Source organism: Drosophila bipectinata, chromosome 3L (genome assembly GCF_030179905.1).
Source record: "Drosophila bipectinata strain 14024-0381.07 chromosome 3L, DbipHiC1v2, whole genome shotgun sequence".
Classification (NCBI taxonomy): domain Eukaryota; kingdom Metazoa; phylum Arthropoda; class Insecta; order Diptera; family Drosophilidae; genus Drosophila; species Drosophila bipectinata.
In genome coordinates, this window is record NC_091738.1 from 6,852,388 (window position 1) to 6,869,566 (window position 17,179).

General features: G+C 39.8%; 1 protein-coding gene across 1 annotated transcript; it reads left to right on the forward strand.

Moving 5' to 3' along the window:
• The first annotated feature begins 1,965 nt into the window (after positions 1-1,965).
• On the forward strand, positions 1,966-7,366 carry LOC108119083 (myrosinase 1). The gene is made up of 4 exons (XM_017232084.3): positions 1,966-2,210; positions 3,185-3,386; positions 5,371-6,264; positions 6,679-7,366. Exons 1-4 carry the CDS (start codon positions 2,170-2,172, stop codon positions 7,180-7,182), a joined length of 1,641 nt encoding a protein of 546 aa, XP_017087573.2. The 5' UTR covers positions 1,966-2,169; the 3' UTR covers positions 7,183-7,366.
• The last annotated feature ends 9,813 nt before the right edge of the window (positions 7,367-17,179 follow it).

Consider the following 17,179-nt stretch of genomic DNA (forward strand, 5'->3'; position numbering starts at 1 on the left):
AACGGAGTTGCCACTTTTCATTAATGGCGCGAAAATTCAAATTTATTAAAACAATGATAAGGTTAATAATGAACCTTCTTAATTATTCAAAAACCTGCGGTTAACAATGAATTACTTTGTATCAATATATAGATTTCCAGTTTTGTATAAATAATGTGTAAAAAGTTTCCATAACAGCAAGCAAAACAATATTCAACGGAAATAAACAATATTAGTTCTTAATCCAGTTTTCTGGGGATTTGTGATTTCCCTATGAAATGCGTTGGTTGGATGCGTCTGTAAGGTGCCCCCAACTTCATGGGTTTCTTTGGGGGTTTTTACGCCGGTCAGTGATTCATAATTGCCAAGAGATTCAACATTCTCCACGTGAGCGGGAGATGCAAAAATAAACCACAGATTCAGACTTTAATTAATGATTTTGGCCAAGACTGTAAAACCGGTTGAATGCGTTCGAATTTGATCCACAAAAAAGAGAGTTTTTTGAAAGAAAAGCAATTGACATAGGATGAAGGATTTATTTAAAATCTTCCTAAACACTATACACTTAAAATAAACACATTTGACCGCATTTCCGTTTATTAATTTGTATTTTTAAATGGATCCATTAATCATTCAGCTTTGAATACAACTTGATTCAGTTTTGCTTGTAAGCTGTGGCAGTTGAACACCTGTGTTGAGGGAGACACGCCCTCAATTGTGTCAGAATTAGTAATTTTAGAAGCCCACCGTTTAAAATGCTTAACACCTTTCCCTAGGGTTAAAGTTCTTTTGTATAACCGCACGATAATATTTAAATAAGGGATATAAATATGTTTATGATTTCTATAAACACGCGAATCAAGAGAACACCTGTTATGGGACTATATGATTTACACCCTTATCACGTTTTTATAAAATATCTGAATAGATATATAGAGTCTCTAATGTTTCTTGACTGACTTTTAAAGCTCTTAGCCAAAATCAATGTCATATTCTTTAGATTTTGGCAAATGTCCGGATTAAAATATCAAACTGGAACTGGAGTTATGAAACGAGGTTGCGGATACGAAAGCTGTCCATTAAAAAGCCCATTGTAAGGCAACAAAACGTCATTGTTTGGTTCTCTTTGGGTGATTCCAATAACAGAACGGGTTTTTTTTATATAAGATTTTGTGTTTTGTTTTTTTTTTTATATTTACGTCAAAGTCAAAGACTTGGTTCTTTTACATTGAAACCAAAATATATTCTTATCTTCCCTGTTCCATTATCTTTTATCGCTTCCTTCCTAATTAAATTTCGTTCACAACTTTCTCACTCTCTCTCTGAAAGTATCTTTATTTTTTTATCAATATTCTTTGGAAGAAATGTACATAGTTACCTGGCAGTTGTATAAACAGAGACAGACATTGTTTCCTACCGATACTATAAACTGATTAAAAACTGGAGAAAAAGTTGTTTTGGCTTTCAGTAAATATTCGATAATTTAATGTGATAAACGTGTTGTTGAGATAAAACGTAAGAATTTCGGTTCGTAACTGATATATCAATCATATCTACAGATATACTTACAGAAATCTATATTTTAATGCCGTAATGATGCCCTTTGCGGGTATTTTACGGTTCTATTGGTTTATTTATAAGACTTGTAATTTATGGTTAGTCGGTAGAGTTTTGAATTTTGAATAATTTTTGCATGCGATTAAAGATTTTGCTACATTTCCCATTGCGTGCTGTTCAAGGGGAATTCTCTCGTATGTTTGTAGCCAGAAGCCACCAGTCCTGCTCCCCCTACCCCGTCCAGGTAAAAGGTAACCGGTAAAAAGCTAAACTTCAAAAATCAAACAAAACAAAGCCGAGATTCAATACGGAGACAGACACCTGGAAGGGTGTGAGAGTGGGTGAGTGAGACAGCTTGAGAACTTGTCTATGACTGAACCGATGCTGACGACGACGTCGCCGCCGTCTCAGTCACCGGCGATCGCTTTATAACGGTAGGATATAAAAACGACAGAGTTCATTTGCAAACGTTTCGCGCTCGGTTTAAAACGCTTGCGAATCGCTCCAACTGCCCCCCTCCAAAAATCGCGCGAAAAGTTCTATATTATTAACGAAAAAGTTTAAGGCATATTCTCGTATGCTAACAAGTTTTCGTTTTGGATTAAATTAGTTTCGCGTTTCAGGATAATAAACATGTTGAAGTTAATACTGTCTATATTTGTGCTAATTGCTGTGTAAGTGTTATTTTAAACGAAACTAAGTGTTGCAAATAAGGAGGTTTTTGAAACATTCTGATCAGAAGGACACCAAGAGTTTTATCTCCAAAAACTATACTTTTTAGAGCAGAGTATTTAAGCAACTTCTAAGCAGAAAGCAGAGAATTAGTTACAATTACAATAGAAAGTAATAGTATTTACAATTTTCCCATCTAGTTTATTTATTAGATTTATTATTTATTAGATTCTAAATTGAAACCAAATTCAAACCAAATAATCAAAAAAGAATCACTTAATAATTGGTATAAAAAGTCATAACATGTATTTAGCTATTTATTTCTTTCAAGCTTAAACTGCCAAAGGAAATTAAAAATATTTATTTTTAGGTTTTTTGAAAAAAATATTCAAGGACCTTTCCAAAAATAACTATTAATATAAACTAGTATTTAGAATCAAAATTAAAAGATTTTATTAGCCTAGAAATATATTTTAAAAACAAACTAAAAAAAAACATCTAAAATTGCACCACAAATTATCTAAGAAAAGTAAAGGAAGAAAAGTATTTAAAAATGTTTTAAAAATAAAGTCATTCAAAACAATTAACCTTTCCTTGCTAGGTAAAATAGATTCTAAACATAGATTTTATATAAAATAAATTGCCAAAAAAACATTCGAAAACCGCCTTGGCATGTTTTAAAATTTCCAAAAACGCGGCTTAAACTCAAAAAGAAAGCCCCCCGAAATGTGTATCGCATTCAAGGCGACCTTGGCTAAAATCAATAATCGCCACAAATGACAAGCCAAGATCATAAAAATGCATACAAAATTAAAAAGTAAATAAAAATTGTCGTAACATTCGTCAACGTTTTTGAATGTCACTTGATTAGCAGAGCGTCGAGCAGATATTTAGCAATCTCTTTCGTTTAGCACATTACCATAATATATATATATTTTGTGTTGTATCTTAGTTCGATGAATCTTGTATCTTGCAGATGTCGCGGCAGTCCGACTAGCAGTACGCGTCGCTTTCCAAACGACTTTCTCTGGGGGGTCGGCTCGTCCTCCTACCAGATCGAGGGCGGATGGAATGCCGATGACAAGGGCGAGTCCATCTGGGACTTCCTCACCCACAACCAGGCGGAGAAGATAGTGGATCAGTCGAATGGCGATGTTACCGCAGACAGCTACCACCAGGTGAGCCACAAGTCAATTGGTTTAATCAGGCAGGTAAACACATATTGATTGGAAGTTATGCAAAGAGTTCAAGATCTCCGATGATGCCGTCGAGCTGAGGTAATCGACTGGAAAATATGTGAGCAATGGCAATTGATTCACTCTGACGGCTATTAGTTACATGGCTAATTACCAAGAATTATCCAGATCTTTTCACAGTGATCAGTGATTCCTTTAGAATCAGATATAGATGCAGATAATCAACTGCAGACACTGGCTGATCTCTGGTTATGGCCCCAATTAATTTAAAGCCAAGATCATTGACCAATTATGTTTTTAATAACATGCCTTCTGGCAATTACCATATTTCAAGTGGCCATCTCAAATACGTGTTAAATCATCCACAAAAGTGCGGACGGACATGCAATTGGATTTAAAAAATTAAATAAACATTGTTGCCTCCAATTACAGGCCGTCAATAAATATTTGCATAGTTCGGTGTCTGATGAGCAAAAAATGAAATAAATCATTGGAAGCTGGTCTTCTGGCACGGGGACACCTGTTTCATAATTTGATAAAGTACTCTGTTCTGATAATCTTGTCTTTCCAGCTGTAGCTTTTCAGCGCTATAGCGCTATAGTTTTTTTTGATTAACGACTCTCGATCAGCGTTGATTTAATGATTATTCCATAATAGATAGACTCTAAAGGGCGTGACTGGTTTGGCTATAAACATATAGTAGGGCGTACGAAACGGAACTAGACCTGTGATTGATGAGAACAAATGGAATATTCTGACAGATGGTAGCCCTATCTGGCTGGTTTCGCTAATAAAGATTTATGAAGTAGTTGTCCTATTTTCGGTTTATACTTTAAGATTAAAAGTAAAGAACAATGACCGCAGTGTTGACTTTTTTAAACAAACCTTTTTCTTATCCGCATAAGACGACCGCCCATAAAGTCTGATATCTAGATCTCCTTCTCCAAAAATTTAAATAGCTAATATGATTTATTGACTTAGCACTCGGCTCGTGTTGGAGTGAACATTAATTGTATCATAATTCGCCTCCTAATGCCAATCAATGTGGACCAACAGGTGCCAACTGCCGTGCCGTGCTCACATCAGGTGGAAAAAAAAACACTTTTTTGTGTTTAGGCCTTATCCGCTCGTATTGTTGTCAACGACGGCAGGCGATTTGATAAATGGATTAAATGGTCGGACAGACAGCTTAAACGCCCCTTCCTTGCATTTATGCAACTCTCAATGATCGCGATTCCAAGTGTTTTCAATTCCAATTCAAATTCAAAGCCAAGCTTATGACACTGACCATTGGGGGCGCATGGAATGTGTCGCCAATGACCAACTGGTTTTTCCATTTCGATTCGGGGTCCAAAATTTTTGGCTCACAATTCTTGGCATAGTTTCAAAAAAAAAAAACCCCAAGTCTAGTTCTCCATCTCAAATGGCCACTTAGTGTATCCACTTGATGGCAATGTCTGCAATTTGTCCACTTCAGGTATTTAATTGGACTGATTAGTTGTCTTTAATCGACAGCCAAAGTGACTGCTGAGCCGGAACAATTTATTGGCTACTTGCTGACTACTGGATAATGCCAAAGATACATGTACTTAGAGATATCAGATACATATCTTGAAATTCCGGCGATTCCACACTTCAGAAACAAGAAGCAAAGGCTTTTGTCCAAATTGATGAATGGCTGCCGTTTCAAAGAAAAACTTGTTTTTTTTTATGATTCCATTCAAAATTTTACGGCTAATCAATTGGCATTAAACGAATATGATTTTATGACAAATGTTTAACAAGACAAAGCACTAAAAAGTTGGCGAATATATTAGTTTATAATATCCTAGAGTCGTCAGAGTTAATCTTTCTTTTTTTTTGGCAAACGTGTGCGAATATTTTATAGAATTATTAGATCTCTAGTGAGGAATATAAGGCCTCTTAAGACCCCTATTAAAAAGCTATATAATATCCCTCTTTCTAGTGGCGTCGCGATGTCCAAATGGTGAGGGAACTGCACGTGGGAACCTATCGCTTCTCGCTCTCCTGGCCCAGGATCATGCCCGGCGGCTATATGAATCATGTCAGCACGGCGGGCATTAAATACTACTCCAACCTGATCGACGAACTCCTTCGTTATAACATCACACCCATGGTTACCATCTACCACTGGGAATTGCCGCAGAGATTGCAGGAACTGGGTGGTTGGACGAATCCAGAAATCATTCCCCTGTTCAAGGACTACGCCCGCCTGGTCCTGGAAATGTTCGGAGATCGGGTGAAGATATGGACCACCATCAACGAGCCGTGGCATGTGTGTGAGCACGGTTACGGAGTGGACTATATGGCACCCTCCTACAACTATCCGGGTATTCCCGCATATCTCTGCGGCCACAATCTCTTGAAGGCCCACGCCGAGGTGGTGCACATGTACCGCGATCTCTTCCAGAAGCGACAGGGCGGACGCATCGGCATCACCCTGGACACATCCTGGCCGGAGCCCAAGAACCCGGCATCGGCAGAGGATCGCGAGGCCTCCGAGCGGGCCATGCAGTTCTATGTGGGCTGGTTTGGTCACCCAATCTTCTCGAAGCATGGCAACTATCCCAAGGTAATGATCGAAAGGATCCGGAACCTGAGCAAGGAGCAGGGCTTTGGAGTTCGCTCCAGACTGCCGGAGTTCACTCCGGAGGAGATTCATCGCATTCGCGGCACTGCTGACTTCTTTGGAATCAACTCGTACACCTCCAATCTGGTGACCCCGAATGGACACAATAACACCGGCAAGTTCCCAGTGCCTTCCTTCAACCACGACATGGGAGTGGTGGAGAGCCAGCAGGGTGTGGACTGGCCCGGATCGGGTTCCGTTTGGCTGAAGGTGAGTTTCCTACAAAATCTTAACAATTAGTTGGTCACATAAGGTTCCACCTTCCTCTCGCTTCCAAGTAATTATTTTACGAGCTCTCACAAGTAGTCTTTCCCTGGCTCGACTCCCGGGCCAAGATTCCAATTACCTTTAGCTTAGTCGGCTAAATTGATTGTGGTCCACCCACCTATGCCTCCTTCCGGCAAATCCCCCACGTCCAGATGGCGAGGGGGTGATGTAATTAACTTGGTGGAGTGCTCGAGGGTTGACTTATCCCCTCTTGGAGTTTGAATTATGGTTTGCCGAGTAAACTACTTAGGCCGGAAATCAAAAGAGGGTGACTTCTGAACAGGTGGCGCACAGCGCAGGTTGAATGAACTCCACTAACCAGGGGGTTGTACCTCGTTTTCGCCATCCTTCTTCCAGGTCTATCCCAAGGGCATGTACAATCTGTTGATGTGGATACACCGCGAGTACAATGCCCCCGAGATTATCGTCACCGAGAATGGAGTCAGTGATCGCGGCGGTCTGGAGGACTACGCCCGAGTGGACTACTACAACCTGTACCTCTCCGCGGTGCTGGACGCCATCGAGGATGGTGTAAATATCAGTGGCTACATCGCCTGGAGCTTGATGGACAGTTACGAGTGGAAGGCCGGCTTCACAGAGAAGTTCGGTCTGTACCATGTTGACTTTAATTCCCCGGAACGTACTCGCACCCCCAAGGTATCGGCGCGAGTCTTTGCCCAAATCTGCAAGACCAACACCATCGACTGGAGCTACCGTCCCACACTAGATGAGGAACAGCAACTGGTGGCCATGGCTCAGCTGCCAGCTGAGGATCTGCCCCGCACCAGTGGAGTGTCCCAGGCCAGTGGCTTAGTAAGTTGGAGTCTGATTGGTGTCCTTCTCGTGGCTCTCTTAAGATGAGGAGTTCAGGATCACATTCCGGAGGCTTGCCATATTGATGTTGCCAAGTATTTTTTGCTACTCGTAGCCCTAAGTTTGTCTAACCTTCATTGTAATATATATATTTTATGTATAGATGTTGTAATTTGTACTTAAACTAAAAGACTCGAAACTGAATAAATTAATGTGTGATATTAAAACAAGACTAGGGGTTTTAGAATTTATTTCTAAAGAATCTAAGTTTATAGCTTCCATTGAACAAAAGTCTATTGGAATTAAAGAATCTGCGATCTAGAAACTTTGAAAGACCTTCTGCTAGAGGAAGGGAACTCCCATTGAATTGGAAGCTCATTCAGATGTTAATGCAGCATCCAAAGTGACAGTTACAAGACACACGATTTAGAGTAGGTTCCTTGAGCTGTCTCTTAGCATTTCCGCAAGTAAATCAAAAACCAGCCCAACAAAAGACCCACTGATCTGTGATCTTTGCGAGAGCATGTTGAACACGGCACCACAATGAGCCCCCATGTACTCCGCCGTGTGGTTATATCATCACGTGGGGTCGGGGGCCTAATTGTAGGGGACACATCGGTCCAGCATGAATCGGAATATTAAAATCCCTGTGCTAATGACTCTGATTAGTATGTATTATGAAGGTACATTCTTAGCATGATCTCTGTCGGAACAGAACAACCACATCCGCCTGGCCTCAGACCTCGAGAGACTTTCGAAACGGAATCGAAACTGGGATCATGTTTGTACTTACTTCTAGCAAAGTTTCCATGTTTTTTTTTTTTCCTCTCTCCAGAACCAGTTACCTTTCATTTTGGGTAATGCTTATTTTTTATTATTTTATTTCTGCTTAATTTTTATGCATTAGCTGGATTTATTGTTTCGGTTTGCTCGAGTCACACGAAAACTGTTGAATAAATTAAGTGATTTTGCTTTTGTAGGAAACAGATTTTATGCCCAGCGGTAATGCCAGTTTCAAGGCCAAAATGGGGAAAGCAGAAAGGGGGGCGGGCACCGAGATATACCGCCGGGGGAGGGGCTCGTCTGGAGACTAGTCTCGACCTATCTGGCGTGCTCCCAGTTTGCACCTGTTCGAGTCACGAGCCGGCTCGCCGGGCATATTCATAATTCATCAACCCGGAGTCTGGGCTCAAAACAGAAGATAAATCAGAAGTTGTGTTTGCTGGCAAGATATATTTCAAAACGGAAGCCCTTAAAGTTAAAAATAAATGTTAACAAATATTTAAGAAATATTACCAAAGCCAAAAGTTCTTTAAACCCAATTATCCATCTAATAGTTTTTTTATGTCTGTTTTTATGATTAATGAAGGTCTAATGAGCAATGGATAATACCAATCAATAACCCTGAAAGATCCGTTTCGGGTAGAGTTATACCCCTCCTCCTCCTTCTATATGTATATATTTTTTAACTTTGCCAAACAAGTGTTGCCAAAAAGCAAATATGGCTTTGAACTTGTCCAACAAAAAGCAACAAGCAAACAGAGTTTAATGTTCTCAACTTTAATTTTTATTTTTTTTGTTTTTTTACTGATGAAAGTTTACATGGGTATTACATCAGCCAAAGTTGAGTTGAGTTTCCCCAACACGAACTTCGCGAAATTGTAACTTTTAATTTATGCCAGGGTTTGTTGCTTTAGAAAAGGTCAAGCGTGATTAATATAAATAATCCAGAATACAGATCACGAACTTTATAAAGATTAATGCAAACTTAAGTATATAAATATTAAATATTACCTAACTAATTAATATTAAACATCTTTACATTTTTATTTATTTTAATCTAGAAAACAAAAGATTAAAGAATTTGAAATGCAAACAACCGCCATAGCCGTTTCCCAAACGGTTAAGTCATGGAATGGATTGTGTCTTGGCTAAGAGGTCTGTTAAAATGCATTGCCTACTTTTTGGCAGCCTATAGTAAGGAATTTCAAGCTTTAATTTGGTTTTTTTTTAAGTTTATAAACTCTGAAAGGATATTGAATTATAAAAATCTAAATTTAAAGACATTTAATAATTCAATAAACAAATTCCTATTATTTATTTCCTCTTAAAATACATAAAATTGAGGAAGAATAATAAACAAAAATAGCATTTTAAGAACTATCCATATTTTTAGACTTATTTTAGACTTATAGTTAAAAATATTCCCCGTCACGCTGCTGATACCGAAAGTCACGTGCTCCGGACACAGCTCTAAATACACATCCAGGATATACTCCCCTCGCTCCTTATCGAAATCTAGGATTAACCCGCTGTGCCATTTATCAAACATTTTATAGACCTCAGTGCACTTATTGAAAATTAATACGGCTTAAGACCCACAATAGTGCAAAAATCAGCACACATGCCATCCCCGGAGCCACCACCCCCCTCGATTTTTGCCCTCAACTACTACTAATCCCGCGAACAAGGCATTAAAAAGGGACTCGGGACCAGGACAAAAATATGTCCAGGATGCGGATGGTGGCATGGCAAAAGGATTAATTAGAAATATGTGATAAACAATATTAAAAATCAGGAACCAATTGCATTTCGTGTGGGTCCCCTTAGTCAAAATTAATTCCACCTCCATTTAATGAAGAATAATTACTTTTCTTTGGAAGGTTGAATAATATGTACACAGATTTTGGAGGCCGTGTGGTTAATTTGATTAAGATTTTTTTTTTCCAACGAAAATAGAGATTTTTTCAAATGCGGGCTCCTCTCACAAAATCACTGTCATATACCCTAACTTTTTTCTGGTTTTCTACTCTGAGGGGGACTTTCTGATTGGATCAATTACCATCTGAATCTTTCAACAGGGTGTCGAACATAGCAATTACAAGAAGCCAACTTTTGATTTAACCCTTCGTAATCAATATTCAATTACTTCATATTCTCATAAATAAATTTTCATAAACTCCGACACTGATTGAAACATATACAGAAACTAGTTTTCGAAAATTTGGTGAACTGCCCTCATCACTTCTATTTTAAATGACCATCCCCCCAGCTTCTTTTTTGGGTAAAGTGTCAAAGAGACTAAGCCCCCCTCTTCAAGTAGATTAAGTTTGGCGATAAAGTATCATTGAATCGTTGAGTTTTGTGCTTTTTGTTGGGTCGTATAATGGCATCCACGTCTGGAGAAGAGTCGTACTCCCCTCATAGAGTAATTGCCCTGGACAACAAAAGACCTCGTAGTGAGCACCCTCATCGCATTACAGAGCAACTGTTCGGTATGGAAATGGCCTCTAGAGAACCCCCCTATAGAATTGGATGTCTGAAATTGTTGGCATTTCAATTGATTTTCCCATAAATCTCCCACTGAACCTTGCCCCTGGCTTGGGAAACAAGAAACGATCCTTTTGGGTAAAAGTTCAGATCCTGTCCCATATAATTACCGGTGGGAAATCGGAAATAAAGAAAGAAAGAAAAAGAAAACTAGAAAGAAAGAGGTCCTTTGGTAGCCTCATAAATTACCCAACCAACATTGTGAAAGGAAAAGGTGCTAAAGCTGCAAGGGAGGGTTCAGCGAGGTTCCTCATAGAACGTGCCAAGATCAGAAGGCAGCTGACATAAAAAAAAAAAATAAAATCTGACTGGATGGCTGACTGGCTCCTTGCAGTTTTCACAAGCCCGAGTTCAATGCCCTTGTCTTGGGTCTGCTGTTGCTGTAATGACAAACCAATTACCAGCTAAAAGACCGGGACTTGGACGTGAATGTGAACGTGAACGTGGACACGCACGTTTTTCAGAGGAGTAGTACATGGTCTCCATGCAGGCTATGACGGTATGACGGTATGATTGCGCAACAAATTGGACAAACGACGCATGTCACCCCTTTTTAGGCTGGAAAGCAGTTAGAGCCATCCCAGGCCATATTTGAGACAGTGACAAATGTTCAAAATCAAGTGATGAGGATATGCTCTGGGGTTTATACTGAGGACTTTCAGGAAGTCAGAGAATAGTTTAGAAATACTTACTCCTACATATTTAATGGTTTGCCTAGTTTATAGAGCTGCTTAAGCCTTTCCTAGGATACGATTTTAATCTTAAAACAAAATATGTAAATATTTACAAAATTTTAAAAGCTTTTTCAGACCTTTCACTATCTATATCTATAATCACAATCTTAATTGTCGTACAAACTACATATATAATCACTGAAAAGAGCTACTGTACCCATTTTGGAAACTTTTCAAACCACCACCAAAAACAGTAAGAGATGATGACAGCCCTGGTTTTGAATCGTGGCGGCGCCTGCGCAGCTGCCTCAACTGCCTCTGCCTAGTGTCCCGATTTAGGGGCTATATACGCAATAGGACCTCCTCCATTTGTATGCCGCCTCTTTGTCTGAAAATTTCACGCAATCTCTTCGGGAAACATGGAGTTGCGTGTGTGTTGGCAACTGCTTATTGATCGATCGCCTCGATATCGAATTTTTATTGTTGTTTGTCATTGCAAATGTGCCAGCCAGCCACCATCAAACAACAGAGGAAGGGATAAAAGATGGTCCCTTTTGTCCAAGGGGTTTGGATTTGGATTCATCGTCCTCGGGGGTTGCTTCACTTTAGTGTTCGGTATTCAACTGCAATTGCAGTTTTACTGTTGCCACTCGGGAGGGTTACTTTACTTTTTTTTCCAACCCTTAGAGTTCCATTTAGCTCCCGTCCGATTATCATCGCCTGGGAATAACCATTCTGGACTCGGGTTCGGATTTCGCTTATTTTTTTCGGGTGTTTTCATTTCGATTTTGGTCCGTGGCATGGCCCATCTTCCCACCATTGAGTTGAATTTCCCGTATTTGTATATTTTGATTCCAAACTAGAAATCAAGTTCAATGATTTTATGCGTGTTTTTCGCTATCTTGTGTTATTGTAGCATTATTGCAGTTTTGTTTGGGAGATTTATTGGATTTACGGGGATTTTACGAAAGAGAGTTATGGCTGTGGATAAGCAGATGAGATGGAAAATATATATAAAAATGATAATAGCTTAGTCCCTCCCTCACACCTTACCATAATTTGTTACATTTTGTTTAATGGCTTGCCCCTTTATAACAACATCCATTTAAACCATTTTAAAATGATCATTTTGCTTATTCCTCCCCCAAGCCCAATTGGTGATCATGTTGCCCATTGAGATAAACGATCGCTCATTTGTTGTTACCAATGCCTCTGCCAATTTCAGAACTCGTTATCACCCACTGTCGATCTCACGCACCTTGACCACCACCACCAACGGGTCCAAGGTCCATGGATCTTGATGCAGCAGCAACTGCACCAGGAGGAGGAATTGCATTTCTGGGCACGACCATCCCATGCAATGGTTAATTGTTTTCCCTTTGCCGTATTTATGAGCCCAGGAACCGCCCACTGGGACAAAAGTCCAGCGAGTGTTAATTTATGGCGCACCTAAAAGTAGTATACATAGTACTATCCACACCTCGGGGCATACATCACACCGTGATGTATCGTTAGAACCGGCAACATATCACACTTTGCAGCTGCCCGAGACCGGAGACCGAAGAACAGAGACCCGAGAACCGTGCCAAGCTTTGTTGGTTACATAACTCGGAGCGGCAGAACTCGAGAGCGGGTCTATTGTCGTCATTGTAGTCACATTATTAGATTCGCATCGCTGGCCATATTAATTGTTGTTGGCCAAGTCGGGCCCAACACAACTGCAGCGCCAACGGAATGGGAATGGTTCATTGAACAGGGGCGGCAGAGTGCAACTACGACCGCTGTAATGATCGTAATACTATTTTATTATTCTTAGATCCAGGAGCGGATCTACCTCGTTCTCTCGTTGCACTTTTCCAGCTTTTCTAAGCCCAATCCCGCCCTGCCCGTGGGCTTGACATTCAAATTTGGTCAGTTGACATGGTTATGGGCTAACGCTTTCCTAGCTCTTGCCGGGGTTTATGGCCGGAAGTTCTAATTGTCGTTTGTGGTTTGAGGTTCGCTTTCACAGAATAGTTACAGAATGACAGAAGAATGACATGTTTTATGTTTAAATTAGACGTTCGTAACAGGAACACTTAGTTCTCGGAGCTTACCTGTACTTCCCAACCAATGCAGCTGGGTGCAAAACTCTCGCTCTTTTGTCTTTGGCTGCCAACTCGACGGACAAAAACAAACATTCCAACAAGGATCGACAACCTGCAGGCAGGGTGGCTGTTATCCCTGGTGGTGGGTATCGATTTTTAGTGGCAATTGCAGTGGCAGCACTGCCAGTGGCAGTGGCAGTTGCCATGCCATGTCCCCCTCATGCCATTGGGGTAGTCTCAAGTTCGTCTGCCAATTATTTGCCGCTTATTAGGAGTACGATATACTCGGGAATACTCCGGAATACTATGAAATACGGAGCATGGAATACAATCAACGGAATGGGCAGCACGTGACTTCTTCCGTCGCAGCCTTGGCCATTGTTTGGATTTGCATTCCCCGGTTTTAAAAAGGGGGTGGCATGACTTTGACATGCAGCTGTAGACACAGTTAAGGACAAAACATTAATATTTATTTCATAAGTTCGTGGTGTATGTAAGTATATAAGTATAAATACTCTTTAAAAGAGCTTGAAGTGTGAACGAGATAAAAACTTGACAATCATCTTGGATTGCAGGATGCAGAGTTTCTTCAGCAGAGTCAAAATTAGTAGGATATCCATCTCATCAGTTGATATCTTGAGGGTTTTCCGCCTTAAACACTATTGTACTGACCTCCACTGTTTGTAGACACAACTCGAGTGTTGCCTTAATGTTTGGCCATTTGCATGAAGTGGGAAGTGAAAGATAAGAATGGGTAGGTGGTTTCCAATACGGGGTTGGCCACCCCCGAGTGTAAATCACAGCTAACCACCCACGGAGAAGCGCTCGCTGACCAGCCGGCGGCTAAGCCCTTTGTGCTTTCAGTTTTCTGTGCCAGGCGGGGATCTCCAGGGGCGAACCGGTTCTCAGTCTTAATCCTTTCGAACGTAAAACGCAAAGCCAAATGCGGTCGTAAGCGAAATTTGCAAGCAAAACGTTGAGAAAATTGGGGTTGCCCAGCCTTTGTGCCCAGTTTGCTTCATAAACATTGGACACCATCTGATGAACCACTTCAAATGGCACAAAAAATGGGATTGCAATTCAGTCTTGGGTGTCAGTTTTACACGTATCCAAAATAGAATAAAAAAGGGTATTTTTTATGCTGATTTAAATGATTAAGGCGTGATCTTACCGGTTTTTTAGGTGTTACGATTTAGACTGTCGAATATAATGATGATCTGTTTAATAAATTATTAAATCCTTTAAAGACCCAATCTAAAGAAAATATTCTTTCTGGAAGCTTTGACGTTTGTCTAACGAGAACTAATTGCACTTTCCAACACTTGAAAATACATAATTAACACCAAAAAAGACTAATGTGGCTTTCTCAGTGTTTCTTTATAATTTTTTCACTGCCATGTTTGATTCTTTTTTATTTTTTTAAGTTTATTTAGTAATATTAAATATTCAAATATTTAAATATGGTATATAATATCAAGGCATATAGTCCAGAGGAGTTTAATCTTTAAAGTAAAGACCTTAAACTAGGTTTCTTGACTTCCGGAATAAGGCATGCGTGGGTAAGGCATTTCCATAATCCTGTCTCTTTTACTTAATTTTTAAGTGGTGTTCGTAATGTGGGGGAAGTTTAATTTAATTGAAGTAGTTTGTCAAAAATTTGCATAAATAATTGAGGTGATATCTTGCAATTAAAACAGGCTACCTGCTGACCTTAGTGGGTAAGGATTATAGAAACAATACCTGCCTGCTAGCAAGTTTAAAAACACCTCAATTTTTGAAAAAAAACCCTATAAATATGAATAGCACTTGTGTTATGAATTGCGTGATCTAATTATTCACTGCACTTGGCAGACAAAAAGGCGGGCTTATTGCGATTTCTATACTACACATCCCTGCAGAAAAATAAGAAAGAAACCAATTGACTTGTTTAGGAGGCAGGAGGGTTGCAACGGCAGGGTGAAAGCAGCAGAAAGGGCTTCTTGTGCTTTCTTCACGCTTCCGTGGCCACGAAAAAAAGCGATTGCGCCGACTGCCGACTGTCAGAAATCAATGCATTTATCCTCTCGTCGGCAACAAAAGTAAACAGTTTGTGCTTTGTTTTGTTCCCCTCGTTGTTATTGTCGTTTTTTTGTTGTTTATTTGCTTTTTGTTACTGCCATTGCAAGCATTCTCTGTAGCAGATTGGGTTAACTTGGCTAACTACAGTGGGGGCTAAAAAAAAGTGTTCCATATAGATAGATATATAAATTATATTTTTTAGATATTATAAATAAAGTCCCTATAATAGCCCTTTTTTAAACCACCCATAAGTTTTTATATATTTCTGGAACTTTTCATTCACACCCACTGTACTACCAATTTCGGGCGCCTGCTAGCTCCCACGGGGATGCAATGTCAGTGGGTAGTACAACAACAACAATAACACTAAGAACCATAGTGCGAAACGAGGAAGTAATAAAAACAAAAGTGACTACTCTGGCAGGGCCGTGAAAAATGTTTGCCAAAATAAAATTTACAGGCATGGCCAGCCGGGGCGTGATGTCAGAGGGCCCGCCTCCCCCAGGGACACGCCCATTACAGAATGTTATTGCCACGTAAATGGCTAACAATATTTCCGTTATGTGTCTGCTGCCAAGGCAACCCTGTAATGCAACCCTGCCACAAATGCAGCTACAACTCTGGCGGCGGTGCAATCACTTTAATTAAGTTACCTGGCAAACCTTCGAAATCCAATTCCCGGCCAGCTACAAAATGAACTCTTCCGAGAATCAAATTTCATGCCCCCGGTCTTCGGTAATAAAAAAAAAAATAGACTCTCTAGTAATCTCTCTATAGCTGGGGGAGAGACCAGATCCCCCCGGTAGTGGGGGCAATGACGAACATAAAACCCTCAAAACAACCTTTTTTCATTACAGTACTCATTGGATAGTTTTAAAAATAAAAACTATTTATATTTCTAATATTTTTTTCAAAAACTTTTCACAAAGTGAACACTGTACTCCCCAGTGCTCCATGTTAGTGCTTTTAGTATCTTTTATATTTTATTGTTTTTTATGTATGATGCACCTAGTTTTTTATGTTTCTGCTGCTGCTGACGGCTGGTGGGCTCTCTATCATTGCAATTCACTTGAGTTTTTTGTTGTTTCTAGAGTGAGTCTACTTTCAAAGAAAAAAAAGACAAGGAACCAGAACAATGATAATAATAAAAGCCGTCCCTGGACTCCAACGGACGGATGCACTCAAGCGGCGCAACTGTTGCTCTGCACCGAGAAAAAAATAATCATTAGAAATAAGATATATACCTGTTAAAAAAATCTACTTGAATTTTTATAAACTCAACCTCTTTTTCTTGTGTAACTCCTCCAGGTTGGGGGCCATTCCCTCGTCATCGTAGATTGTGTTGCTGGAACTGCTGTTGCATCTTTCTATCTAGCGGGCTCGTATCTTTTTTTGTGTGTTACAGTCTACCAAGTTAATTGTAAAAGTACTGCACTGGCTCAGTTTGTTATTATTGTATCTTTTGGATAGATATAGATAGAAAAGTAGAATACGAGCTTAATGAAGTTTTATGTATTTCTAATGCCCAGCCAATTTGTTACGATCTTTTATTTATGAGTCTATCGCCTTCACTGTGATGATATTTCAATTGAAGAGTCTGAAGTCTATCGATAAGAAAGTCATTAAAAGGGAGCCATACTATCCTAGTTAGTTAACTCATCTCTCCAAGTCAAAAGTGCTAATCAAATCATGTCTCATTCAATTGGCCAGATGATGTCAAGTGCAAAGTCCCCCCACAAATGTCATTTTTGCATTTGAAACTATTTTTAATACGAACATGTCTACCAGATTCGCTCGCGTGTCCCCCCCTATTTGTCAACTTAGTGTCCCCCTTTCTATATGGGGGCTTCGTCTTACAGAGACAGGTCGGGGAACATAACTTTATTTAATTACCGG

Excerpts from the sequence above, each read along its gene's own strand:
- LOC108119083 (XM_017232084.3), top strand. The coding sequence starts at position 2,170 with ATGTTGAAGTTAATACTGTCTATATTTGTGCTAATTGCTGT. Across the intron at positions 3,387-5,370 it reads CCGCAGACAGCTACCACCAG|TGGCGTCGCGATGTCCAAAT; the intron begins GTGAGCCACAAG and ends CCCTCTTTCTAG. Across the intron at positions 6,265-6,678 it reads CGGGTTCCGTTTGGCTGAAG|GTCTATCCCAAGGGCATGTA; the intron begins GTGAGTTTCCTA and ends TCCTTCTTCCAG.